Source organism: Xenopus laevis, chromosome 9_10S (genome assembly GCF_017654675.1).
Source record: "Xenopus laevis strain J_2021 chromosome 9_10S, Xenopus_laevis_v10.1, whole genome shotgun sequence".
Classification (NCBI taxonomy): Eukaryota; Metazoa; Chordata; class Amphibia; order Anura; family Pipidae; genus Xenopus; species Xenopus laevis.
This window is the reverse complement of record NC_054388.1, coordinates 8,420,966-8,434,774: the sequence shown is the minus strand read 5'-3', so window position 1 is coordinate 8,434,774 and position 13,809 is coordinate 8,420,966. Positions and strand designations below refer to the sequence as shown.

The 13,809-nt window shown below is 42.4% G+C and overlaps 1 protein-coding gene across 2 annotated transcripts in view; it reads right to left on the bottom strand.

Moving 5' to 3' along the window:
• eya2.S (EYA transcriptional coactivator and phosphatase 2 S homeolog) overlaps nucleotides 1-13,809 on the bottom strand; it is a 121,483-nt gene that overhangs the window by 49,366 nt on the left and 58,308 nt on the right. For both annotated transcript variants that reach the window (XM_018238152.2, XM_018238153.2), the window contains exons 4-6: nucleotides 13,193-13,241; nucleotides 11,646-11,788; nucleotides 6,037-6,153 (exon numbers count right to left, since the gene is read on the bottom strand). In XM_018238152.2, the coding sequence (XP_018093641.1) occupies nucleotides 6,037-6,153; nucleotides 11,646-11,788; nucleotides 13,193-13,241 (309 nt within the window). The remainder of the gene's footprint in view (nucleotides 1-6,036; nucleotides 6,154-11,645; nucleotides 11,789-13,192; nucleotides 13,242-13,809) is intronic.

The window sequence follows — 13,809 nt, the reverse complement described above, 5'->3', positions numbered from 1 at the left end:
TGCGACTGCCCCGGAAAATGTGAAAAGCAAAGAAGACGATGGCTCCGTGGTGTTCGCTGGCAGAACCCCGGGCAGGTGCAGTTTTATGCCGATAGGAGCATCAGCCCCAGAGTGTCAGGTAAGTTAGTACAACCACTCGGGGGTGCCTCACTCTTGGCAACCGCAAGTATAAATGACTTTCCTTCTCCTTTAAAGGAATAATAGACACCACTTAAAAGCAGTTTATGTTCTCAGACACCCCATAAGCAACACCCCATGCACCGAGGCCAATTAGTTATAATCCGGGTTTAGGCACAAACGAAGTTCAGTCCAGTAACCAATTAAACGTTGACTTTATTATTCTGTGCTAGAACAATAAACATTTCCCCATATTTTTAAGAAAGCCCCTAATGTGGGTTATTGCCACAATCCCCTTTTATTTCAAGTTTTCCCAGTAAAATTTTAGTGAGAGTCTGTACAGTCTCTTGGTTTGGCTACTCAATACTGGATCACTCACACTAGGGTTCCATAGTAATCCATTACTATGGTATAATAGTTATTCTTCTCTATTCACATGCAGTCCCCTAATTTTGCCCATAACAGCATAGGCATTCCCCTGTACTAAGCACAATTCAGCAGGAACAGCCCCTAAGTTTGCTCATAGTCTGTACAGAGAGATCCCATAAAACTATGGCAGCATAAGTATTCCCTGTACTAAGCACAATTCAGCAGGAACAGTCCCCTAATTTTGCCCATAACAGCATAGGCATTCCCCTGTACTAAGCACAATTCAGCAGGAACAGCCCCTAAGTTTGCTCATAGTCTGTACAGAGAGATCCCATAAAACTATGGCAGCATAAGTATTCCCTGTACTAAGCACAATTCAGCAGGAACAGTCCCTAAATTTGCTCATAGTCTGTACAGAAAGATCCCATAAAACTGTGGCAGCATAGGTATTCCCCTTTACTAAGCCCAATTCAGCAGGAACAGCCCCCTAAATGTGCTCATAGTCTGTACAGAGAGATCCCATAAAACTATGGCAGCATAGGTATTCCCCTGTACTAAGCACAATTCAGCAGGAACAGTCCCTAAGTTTGCTCATAGTCTGTACAGAGAGATCCCATAAAACTATGGCAGCATAGGTATTCCCCTGTACTAAGCACAATTCAGCAGGAACAGTCCCCTAAGTTTGCTCATAGTCTGTACAGAGAGATCCCATAAAACTATGGCAGCATAGGTATTCCCCTGTACTAAGCACAATTCAGCAGGAACAGTCCCTAAGTTTGCTCATAGTCTGTACAGAGAGATCCCATAAAACTATGGCAGCATAGGTATTCCCCTGTACTAAGCACAATTCAGCAGGAACAGCCCCCTAAGTTTGCTCATAGTCTGTACAGAGAGATCCCATAAAACTATAGCAGCATAGGTATTCCCCTGTACTAAGCACAATTCAGCAGGAACAGCCCCCTAAGTTTGCTCATAGTCTGTACAGAGAGATCCCATAAAACTATAGCAGCATAGGTATTCCCCTGTACTAAGCACAATTCAGCAGGAACAGTCCCCTAAGTTTGCTCATAGTCTGTAGCAGAGAGATCCCATAAAACTATGGCAGCATAGGTATTCCCCTGTACTAAGCACAATTCAGCAGGAACAGCCCCTTAGGTTTGCTCTTGTCCTGAACAAAGATATACTGTAATACTATGGCAGTATCTTCACCTACAACATTCAGAATTCAGGAGTAAAACTTGATGTTTAGTGGCCCTTTTAAGAGATGGAAGCAATAGTTACCCTGTTGGAAACTAAAGGAATGAATTGACGCAGAAGTGACAAAACCATATAGGAAAGAATGGCTGCCAGGCATATGTACTATTACACTTCAATGATTCTGTTACAGAACAACCACAGCCTGAGGCACATTCCCCTCCCTATTAACATTCACATTCATTACAACTAGTTATATCTCCAGTTCCCACCCTCATCATTAATCAAATTTGGGAACATTATAACACATTCAAATTAAAACATTTTTTGACCATGGTTTTAATATTGTATATTTATCCCATAATAAGACTAAGGGGTCACGACCAAAATCCCTGACTCAGAAGGAAATTTTAGGAACCATCACACACTTTCCTTTGGCTTTGAAGCGGCCCTTAAAGTGACAATGAATACGCAAGCGGTTTTATTATCAAAGATGGCTGGAAAGCAGCAGGGGATGTTTTCTTTCCAAATAGTTTTTGTCTCCACTTAAAACTTTACTCTCCGTCAGAGGTTGGAAGCCAGAACTTGAAAAGCCTTGTGGGAATCATCTTGAAAAATGAAATTTATCACACGGGCAACTGTCGTTGGCTGTCAGTCTCGAGACATTTGGTCAGGTTTTTTTCACAGAGACAAAAAAAAGAGCAAAGAGGTAAAAATCTACCCTGGAGAGTAATCTATGAGACAATTTCATTACTGCTCAGCCTAGGGATACATACTTGCCCCGTGTAGCTGAGGGTAATGAGTCCATGTAGTAGCGTGGGAAATGCAGTCGACTTGTGGTTGCCCTAGTGAGTACCTTACTCCTTTAAGAGCTCTATGTAACCCTTTCATTCAGCTCATTCTCAAAGGTTCTACATCTTTACTACAAAGCTTTGTGTTTTCTTAAGTTTCCTTTAAAAACAGAGAGTGAAATGCAATAATGCAGCACAAATTCATCCATTAATAGTATTGTTATAGTATAGTAGGTTGTTCAGTAGGCCAACTATAACAATAGGGAAATGAGTCTTATAGAAAAGGACTGTGGCTGTGGGATAGCAAATATAGTAGGGAGAGATGGTGCCTATAGTAACAGTGGATAATAGTCTCTGGGAAGGGAGTGTGACTGTGGGATAGCAGGTATAGTAGGAGAGATGGTGTCTATAGTAACAGTGGATAATAGTCTCTGGGAAGGGAGTGTGACTGTGGGATAGCAGGTATAGTAGGGAGAGATGGTGCCTATAGTAACAGTGGGATAATAGTCTCTGGGAAGGGAGTGTGACTGTGGGATAGCAGGTATAGTAGGGAGAGGTGGTGCCTATAGTAACATTGGATAATAGTCTCTGGGAAGGGAGTGTGACTGTGGGATAGCAGGTATAGTAGGGAGAGATGGTGTCTATAGTAACAGTGGATAATAGTCTCTGGGAAGGGAGTGTGACTGTGGGATAGCAGGTATAGTAGGGAGAGATGGTGTATATAGTAACAGTGGATAATAGTCTCTGGAAAGGGAGTGTGACTGTGGGATAGCAGGTATAGTAGGGAGAGATGGTGCCTATAGTAACAGTGGATAATAGTCTCTGGGAAGGGAGTGTGACTGTGGGATAGCAGGTATAGTAGGGAGAGATGGTGTCTATAGTAACAGTGGATAATAGTCTCTGGGAAGGGAGTGTGACTGTGGGATAGCAGGTATAGTAGGGAGAGATGGTGTCTATAGTAACAGTGGATAATAGTCTCTGGGAAGGGAGTGTGACTGTGGGATAGCAGGTATAGTAGGGAGAGATGGTGCCTATAGTAACAGTGGGATAATAGTCTCTGGGAAGGGAGTGTGACTGTGGGATAGCAGGTATAGTAGGGAGAGATGGTGTCTATAGTAACAGTGGATAATAGTCTCTGGGAAGGGAGTGTGACTGTGGGATAGCAGGTATAGTAGGGAGAGATGGTGCCTATAGTAACAGTGGATAATAGTCTCTGGGAAGGGAGTGTGACTGTGGGGTAGCAGGTATAGTAGGGAGAGATGGTGTCTATAGTAACAGTGGATAATAGTCTCTGGGAAGGGAGTGTGACTGTGGGATAGCAGGTATAGTAGGGAGAGATGGTGCCTATAGTAACAGTAGGAATAATAGTAGGTGCAGTTTAAGGCAGATTGGGTGTGTGGGTGTAACTGGGCAGAATGGCTTATTTTCCAGTTGTGAATATTAGGAATTATGAGAATGATGTGTGGCAATAGGCAGGTGAATTGTTAAATCAGATGAAATCTGCATCACATGTTATTTACAGTGCTATTCGCCCCCTTTGTTACTTTGGTCCCTGAAGGCTGCCATATTGGTTCCCTTCTTAGCAACAAAGGGACAACATTCAAACAGGAATTTGCTATACAGTAAATCTCAGTGACAGAGAGACCAGATCTATATCTAGAAGGCAAAGCAGCTTAAAAATCCATCCTGAAACTGGATCTGGAGAAGAAAGAGTTTCTCAGGAGCCCAAGAATATGTAAAAGCCCTAGAGAAGAGACGGTGCAAGAAATGAAGTTGTCGGAAGCCTCCGACCTGCCAGACAGATACAATAAATACAAACTTTTTATTGGGATGGGAAATGTCCCCTGATGTCGGCTCTAAGGCTTGTTTGGGATAAGAGCACAAGCCACACGTTTCTGGCTATATGTCATGTCCCATGTTACTAAACATTCCACCGGGACAGCTGGAAATTGGCTTCGGTTGTTGGGTGCTTAACCCTTTGGTGCCAGAAGTCTGCAGCCTCGACGCGGCGCTAGTTAAGAGATTATCCGCGCAGATGTTTCTTTAAGGTTTAAGATCTCAGATCTGAAAGCTTAAAGATAAAGGGCGCCTGCCTGCTATAAATGTTTGGGTTTTTTTTGCCTAAATTTTATAGCCGGATCCCTGGGGTATACAAATATTTTTATTTTTTAGGGCAAAAATGTGCATCTGGGTTCAGGTGGTAGAGGGGTCTGTCTTTTCTACCAGATTCATTCACGATTTATTGCGTTTATCCGCTGGACAAACCAAGTGATGGTGGCGCTGTTCTATTGTAATCCTAGGGGAAAATGGTTGATGGTTGAAACTGGTGGGAAGTGGTACTGCAGCAGGAATAATAAACTTTACATAAACATGGATGGGACCTGTTATCCAGAATGCTGGGGACCTGTGGTTTTCTGAATGAGATCTCTGCACCTTGACTCTACTAAAAAGTCATTTATTTCATTAGTCATTATTCAAACCTAATATTAGTGATGGGCGAATTCCCTGCAAATTTCCACTATTTGGCGCTGGCAAATAAATTCGCGAAAATGCGAAAATTTGCGTTGGAAAAGTCAAACGCATCAAAAACTAAAATTCGCATTTCTCGAATTTTTCGAATTTCGCGGGAAATTCAAATGTAGAAACGGGACAAATTCACCCATCACTACATAATAGGATTGTTTTTCCTCCAATAAGGATTATTTATATCTTAGTTGGGATCAAGTACAAGCTACTGTTTTCAATTACAGAGAAGAAGGAAATAATTAAAAAAAAAATGTTAATAATTTGATCGAGGGGCAGATTTATTAAGGTTCGAATGGTAAATTCGACTTTTCTAATTTTTTTTCTGGTCAAAACTCACACATTCGAATTTTATCACAACTGGACCCTGGAAACAGTTCTAATTCGAATATTCGCCACCGAAAACCTGCCAAGTTAATGTACAAGTCAAACGCAGAGGTCCGTTGAAACATTTGATGTTAATTGCCTTCCTGACATTCAACGTTTGGATTTCGAGTCGTTCCTATTTCGATTGAATGTTAGACGTTCTAGTTTTTTCATAAATAACCTCCGATTCAAGTTGTGAGTACATTTAAATTTATTAGAGTTAAATAAAATTCACTTAACTTCTAAATTTGACCTTTCATAAATCTGCCCCTAAAAGTCTATGGGAGATAGCCTTTCCATTCCATTATTTGAAGGTTTCTGGATAACGGGTTTCCGGGTAATGGATCCCATTGGATATTGAACATAAAAGACATACCCCACCTTATACTCTGTAATTGACTATGAGATATTATGCAGCACATTTCAGCACATCCTCTGTAATAGCTTAACCTTACATCAGGGCTTCCTCGGAGGCGTGTCTAATCTACTCTCCTCCCCACAGGCACAAACACACCCACTAGGATCTTGTTTATCACAAGCCAATGAATCTAGAGATACAGATAGTGTGTGTCCTGGACCAAATGGAACCCTTAATCCTGCAGTGTTAACTGGGCAACTAGCCATTGCTACAAAAGACCAATACAGCGGAACCCATGACAGACGCATTCATACATACCGTGAACCTGGTAAGTGTACGGCGCCTGCCCTGGTGATGAAGTGCTGAAACTTGAGCCATAGGTAAGAAACCCACTCTGTCCCGGGGAATGACTTAAACTGTCCTCTGTTTTAATGCCTGGAAAATACAGAAACCAAAAACATGTTAGCTGAGGTTAGGGGCCACCAAAATATAAAACAACTACATGGATTTTTTTTATTAGCAATTTTTCATATTTTATTATTTTTTTCTTGCTTAAATTGTTCTCCTGCTCCACCTGAGATGGAGAAAACCTTATGGAAACATCGCGGTAAATGTATTCAACATTTTTTTTTACAGTTGTTGAATTATTTGCCTTCTTCTTCTAAATCTTTCCACCTTTCAAATGACTCCATCTAAAAAAGGAATGCTCCCCTTATTTATCAATCCATTTTTCCCGCGCAGAAAAAAAACTTGAATTTACTTGGATTTTTGCCCAAAAACCACAAAATCTTGAAGACTTCTCCCATTGACTTCTACATGAAACATCTCGGATATTTATAAATTCTGAAAAATTCGAGTTTTCAAATCATTGCATGGTTGCTAGAGTTATTTGGACCCTGAAATTGCAAACAGGAGAGCTGCTGAATAAAAAGCTAAATAACTCAAAAACCACAAATAATAAAAAATGAAAGCCGATTGCAAATCATCTTCGAATATACAGTAACTTTCTATATCACACTAAGGGAGTTATTTATTAAAGTCTGAATGCCAAAAACCCGAATAATTCTTGTTTGTTTTTGATGTGAATCTGAAGTTTTTCGTGGAATAAAAAAAAAAAACTTAATTTTTCGGGATTTGTTATACTCCGAGGATGGAAAAAGTCTGAATTCGAAAATCGGAGAACTACCGAGGTTGCATATAAGTCAATGGGAGAAGTCTATGCTGGGTTTCGGGCAATAATCCGAAGATTTTGTGGTTTCCGAGCAAAAATTGGAAAAAGTTGGAGTTTTTGTGCAATCTAAATTTTTCACAAATTTTTTGTTTTTTTTCCAGATCAGGAAATTTTCAGGAAAATGTATTGATAAATAAAGGGAAAAAACCCATTCGGATTTTGTTGGTGTAGTTTTCAGAAAATAATGAGATAAATTTGGACTTTGATAAATGGGCCTCTAAAAGTTAATTTCATGGGGAACAACCCCTAAAGGTGGCCATAGACTCAAAGATCCGCTCATTTGGCGACATCGCCAAACGAGCGGATCTTTCCCTGATATGCCATTAACGAGCATGGCTATATTGGGGGTAATCTGAACGTTCGGGCAAACGACCGATCTCCGCCGGAATAAAGATGTCGGCACTCTCCACACATGATCCGAAAATCGTACGAATCCTCGATTCGTACCATAGGATCTGTGTGTCTATGGCCAGCTTTAGGGCAGAGACACACGCTCAGATTCGGGGAGATTAGTCGCCCAGCGACAAATCTCCTTTTCTTCGGGGCAATTAATCTTCAGTTGCCGAACTGCCTTCCTCAACCTCAAATACTTGACGTTATTTCTTTCTGAACTTCTTTGATATAAACTTTTCTGAAAATATCAGTGAAAAAATATTTTAAAAACAGAATTTCTATAACACTTGAACAACACAAAGGTCACTCCGATTAAGAATTGTCTCTGAGTTCAACACGACTCTCGCCAGAAACGTTCGAGCTTGGCCTTTTCACCATCAGGTGGGACTGGCGCAGTGCGTCGAAGCAGAAAAACGTACCCTTTATAAAGCGTGTTCTAAGTTCCAAGACTCAAAGGATTATTGTAAACTCAAAAACAGAAGAAAAAAAAAACTTAGCACCAAATTAATTTCCACACTTTGGCCTGTTTTGCCTCGGAAAATGACCTCAGCGTGGGGCTATAAACAATAGGAGCTCATTGTTCCGAAATCCCCGGGCAGGTGGGGCTGTTCACACGCAGGGGGCACATGCGATGTACGAGGGACCCTAATAGGTACTCTACAGGATTTATAGGCAACATATGGGACGGACATGTGCTCGCCCTAAAGTCGAAATCCGGTAGCAAAGGCTTTTGCTTTCACCTGCTCTATGAGAAACAACTGTTTAGTATTTGGCCTGGAAACGTTCCAGCTCCCAAACAGAACAGCAACCCCATAAAAATAAAACAAGTATATCATCTGCAGAAACACACTCTGACCTGCTGGTTTTAAGGCGAGAGGGGGAAAAACATGAATGGAGAACATTTTCTTAAAGGGGAAATATCATGAAAAGAGTTTATTTGCACGTGTAATCAGACGTAATCAAGAACAAACCGCTGAGTTTTGCTGAAATATGTATTTTTCCAATGGAAATATTAAAATCTGCAATTACACTAATGCAGCTGTCAGATAGTCTCTTCCTCTGGTGCCAGCCCCCCATCGTCATATCATTGTCACCCAACCTGCAGTCCTTCACTTGTTCAGGTGCAACTTCCAGAATCCCCACAGTCGAGGGCACTAGAACAACATAAAACAGCCTTGGTTCCACACGTCAGTTCTTTGCTTTCTTTTATAACTGTTATTTTTTGCCATTATACATGTGTATAAAAGATAAAAATAGAAATAACGTTGGGATAAACCCAACATTTTCCCCCAACAGGGTAGAAGTGGTTAACTTTATCTTCTACACGCTGCCCAATTATTTGCCAGGGCCTTTGATTCTGTTTGAGTCTGTGTGAGGGTGGAACTTCATCCCTGATGTAAATTCCTGAGATCTGGCATTCTGTGTTTCTCGGGGACGAATGGAATGAGAGGCCTGTGTACAGTGCTTGAAGGCCCTGCCAAAAATGAAAGCAACAGTTCCTCTTGGCAAAAACCTGGAACCGGATACCAAACATTGTTGCTGGTCACCGATATCTTGGATTCCAGCTCTTTCCCCACTTTACTCTTAACCACATCACTACTGAGTTAGTCTTCAACTTGTTTCAGCTGCAATAACCAACTCCTGTGTAATGAGCAAGCGGGGCCATACCTATGGAATGAACAAGGAAAACCGTACCCGAGGAATGAACAAGGAAGGCTGTATTCATGGAATGAACAAGGAAAGCCATACCCATGGAATGAACAAGGAAAACCATACCCATGGAATGAACAAGGAAAGCCATACCCATGGAATGAACAAGGAAAACCATACCCATGGAATGAAGAAGGAAAGCCATACCCATGGAATGAACAAGGAAAGCCATACCCATGGAATGAACAAGGAAAGCCATACCCATGGAATGAACAAGGAAAACCATACCCATGGAATGAAGAAGGAAAGCCATACCCACGAGATGAACCAGGAAGACTGTACTCATGCAATGAACAAGGAAAGTTTTACTTGTGGAATGAATAAGGAAAGCCATATCTATAGAACGAACAAGGAAAGCCGTACCGATGAGATGAACAAGGAAAGCTGCACTCATTGAATGAACAAGGAAAGCCATACCCATGGCTGTATCCATGGAATGAACAAGGAAAGCCATACCCAAGGAATGAACAAGGAAAGCCATACCCATGAGATGCACAAGCAAGGCTGTACTCATGGAATGAACAAGGAAAGCCATACCTATAGCACAAACAAGGAAAGCCATACCCATGGAATGAAAATGAAAGGAAAGTCATACCCAAGGAATGAACAAGGAAATCCATATACTGTATATGGAATGAACAAGGAAAGCCGTACACATAAGATGAACAAGGAAAGCTGTACTCATGGAATGAATAAGGAAAGCCATACCCATGGAATGAAAATGAAAGGAAAGCCATGCCCATGGAATGAACAAGGAAGACTGTACTCATTAAATAAACAAGGAAAGCTATATCCATGGGATGGACAAGGAAGGCTGTACTCATGCAATGAACAAGGAAGAAAATGGAAAGAAAGCCATACCCATGGGATGAACAAGGAGAGCTGTACCCTTGGAATGGACAAGGAAGGCTGTACTTATGGAATGAACAAGGAGGGCTGTACCCATGGATTGGACAAGGAAGGCTGTACCCATGGGATGAACAAGAAGGGCTGTACCCAGGGGATGAACAAGGAGGGCTGTACCCATGGGATGAACAAGAAGGGCTGTACCCAGGGGATGAACAAGGAGGGCTGTACCCAGGGGATGAACAAGGAAGGCTGTACCCAGGGGATGAACAAGGAGGGCTGTACCCATGGGATGAACAAGAAGGGCTGTACCCAGGGGATGAACAAGGAGGGCTGTACCCAGGGGATGAACAAGAAGGGCTGTACCCAGGGGATGAACAAGGAGGGCTGTACCCATGGGATGAACAAGAAGGGCTGTACCCAGGGGATGAACAAGAAGGGCTGTACCCAGGGGATGAACAAGGAGGGCTGTACCCATGGGATGAACAAGAAGGGCTGTACCCAGGGGATGAACAAGGAGGGCTGCACCCATGGGATGAACAAGAAGGGCTGTACCCAGGGGATGAACAAGGAAGGCTGTACCCAGGGGATGAACAAGGAGGGCTGTACCCATGGGATGAACAAGAAGGGCTGTACCCAGGGGATGAACAAGAAGGGCTGTACCCAGGGGATGAACAAGGAGGGCTGTACCCATGGGATGAACAAGAAGGGCTGTACCCAGGGGATGAACAAGGAGGGCTGTACCCATGGGATGAACAAGAAGGGCTGTACCCAGGGGATGAACAAGGAGGGCTGTACCCAGGGGATGAACAAGGAAGGCTGTACCCAGGGGATGAACAAGGAGGGCTGTACCCAGGGGATGAACAAGAAGGGCTGTACCCAGGGGATGAACAAGAAGGGCTGTACCCAGGGGATGAACAAGGAGGGCTGTACCCATGGGATGAACAAGAAGGGCTGTACCCAGGGGATGAACAAGAAGGGCTGTACCCAGGGGATGAACAAGGAGGGCTGTACCCATGGGATGAACAAGAAGGGCTGTACCCAGGGGATGAACAAGAAGGGCTGTACCCAGGGGATGAACAAGGAGGGCTGCACCCATGGGATGAACAAGAAGGGCTGTACCCAGGGGATGAACAAGGAAGGCTGTACCCAGGGGATGAACAAGGAGGGCTGTACCCATGGGATGAACAAGAAGGGCTGTACCCAGGGGATGAACAAGAAGGGCTGTACCCAGGGGATGAACAAGGAGGGCTGTACCCATGGGATGAACAAGAAGGGCTGTACCCAGGGGATGAACAAGAAGGGCTGTACCCAGGGGATGAACAAGGAGGGCTGTACCCATGGGATGAACAAGGAGGGCTGTACCCATGGGATGAACAAGTGAACAATGATGGACATACTCAAGGACTTTAGAGAACATTCTATGGCACACCTAAACACACATTCATCTAGTTCCAATAACTGACATGCATTCTAGTCAATCATGATGAGCAAACCCTACCAGGATCATGACTGACTCCAAACAGAGGTCAACAGCTAAACATTATCAGACTAAATTCTAACTTTGACAACAGCTACAACCAAAACCCAGACTAATTAAAATGTATCTTATGTTCTCACAGTGCTGATTTTATACTAAAGTCACATTTTGCTTTGGAAAAACAGTAGAAAAACTGCTAGATCATCTAGTTGTTCTGCAAATGCAGCTACCATGATCCTTAACAAGGTGAGCCATTATCAGACTTACTGTATGATGGGATTCCATAAGACTGTCCTGGGGGTGGATATGTAGAATAAGCTGCTGTCTGTTGTATCCCCGCACTGTATTGGGTCTGTCCATAAGCAGCCATCCCTGGTACAGATGGGGGCGACACTATATGAGGGTATTGCCTATAACACACATAAAATCACATTAAGATACAGTTCACAACACACACCGGAAAGCATTGGAGCTTGAAAGCATTTTTCAGGTATTAAAATGTACCCCTACTCTACATAATAAGGATATTAGAAGTCACTGAGGAGTTCTGTGACCATATAAAGGCACAAGGCTGCAGGCTAAGTTATACAGGGAACTCTGAGTATCACTCATGTATTATAAGGGATAATGTACCTCCTACTGTAAATGATAAGGATATTAGAAGTCACTGAGGGGTTGTTCTGTGACCATATAAAGGCACAAGGCTGCAACATGAATTATACAGGGAACTCTGAGTATCACTCATGTATTATAAGGGATAATGTACCCCCTACTGTAAATGATAAGGACATTAGAAGTCACTGAGGGGTTGTTCTGTGACCATATAAAGGCACAAGGCTACAGGCTGAGTTATACAGGGAACTCTGAGTATCACTCATGTATTATAAGGGATAATGTACCCCCTACTGTAAATGATAAGGATATTAGAAGTCACTGAGGGGTTGTTCTGTGACCATATAAAGGCACAAGGCTGCAGGCTGAGTTATACAGGGAACTCTGAGTATCACTCATGTATTATAAGGGATAATGTACCCCCTACTGTAAATGATAAGGATATTAGAAGTCACTGAGGGGTTGTTCTGTGACCATATAAAGATACAAGGCTGCAGGCTGAGTTATACAGGGAACTCTGAGTATCACTCATGTATTATAAGGGATAATGTACCCCCTACTGTAAATGATAAGGATATTAGAAGTCACTGAGGGGTTGTTCTGTGACCATATAAAGGCACAAGGCTGCAGGCTGAGTTATACAGGGAACTCTGAGTATCACTCATGTATTATAAGGGATAATGTACCCCCTACTGTAAATGATAAGGATATTAGAAGTCACTGAGGGGTTGTTCTGTGACCATATAAAGGCACAAGGCTGCAGGCTGAGTTATACAGGGAACTCTGAGTATCACTCATGTATTATAAGGGATAATGTACCCCCTACTGTAAATGATAAGGATATTAGAAGTCACTGAGGGGTTGTTCTGTGACCATATAAAGACACAAGGCTGCAGGCAGAGTTATACAGGGAACTCTGAGTATCACTCATGTATTATAAGGGATAATGTACCCCCTACTGTAAATGATAAGGATCTGAGGAGTTGCATATACTGTATGAATGGCTTAAAGCAGATGAATTAAAATGATGATGATGTTGGAATGGTGTACTACATGTATTGGTACTATATAAATAAAGGAGAATAGCAATATAATAATGATGACAGTTAGTGTAAATGTCTTAGTATTCAATAAACAATAGAAACAGGATATTTAACTTTTCTTTCCCATGCAGAAACTCTAAGAAACAAAACTGGCTTTACCTTGAGTAGTTTCCTTCAGGTGTAAATTGCTGAGATTCCTTGCTGTTTCCTTGGAGAGGAAAATAAAACAAACATTAGAGAGTACAACAGGATCGCTTTGCATGCAAACACCCTTTCTTGCTTTACTTGAATCTGTTTGTCAATCTCAGAGAATTTAAGATCAGTTTTAAATTAGATACAGTTTTTCTCTCTAAGGGGCAAATTCACTAAAGCGTGAATCGCCGAACGCTAGCGTTAATTCGCTAGCGTTGGCCATTTTCGCTACTGCGCAAATTCACTAACGAACGCTGGCGTAGTTTCGCTAGTGTTACTTCGCAACCTTACGCCAGGCGAATCTTCGCTAGCGACGAAACTACGCAAATTCACTAACTTGCGCAGTGTAGCGAACGCTACCTTTTACGCTAGACTTCCTTCGCCACCTCAGACCTGGCGAAGCGCAATAGAGTAGATAGGGATTGTTTCAAAAAAAGTCAAAAATTTTTCTAAGTCCCAAAAAACGCTGGCGTGTTTTCTACATGACAGGTGATAGGCTGAAAAAGATCGAAATTTTTTTGGGGCTCCCCTTCCTCCCCCCTACATTTCGTGACTCATGGCAACTTACCTAGACAGTGGGCACA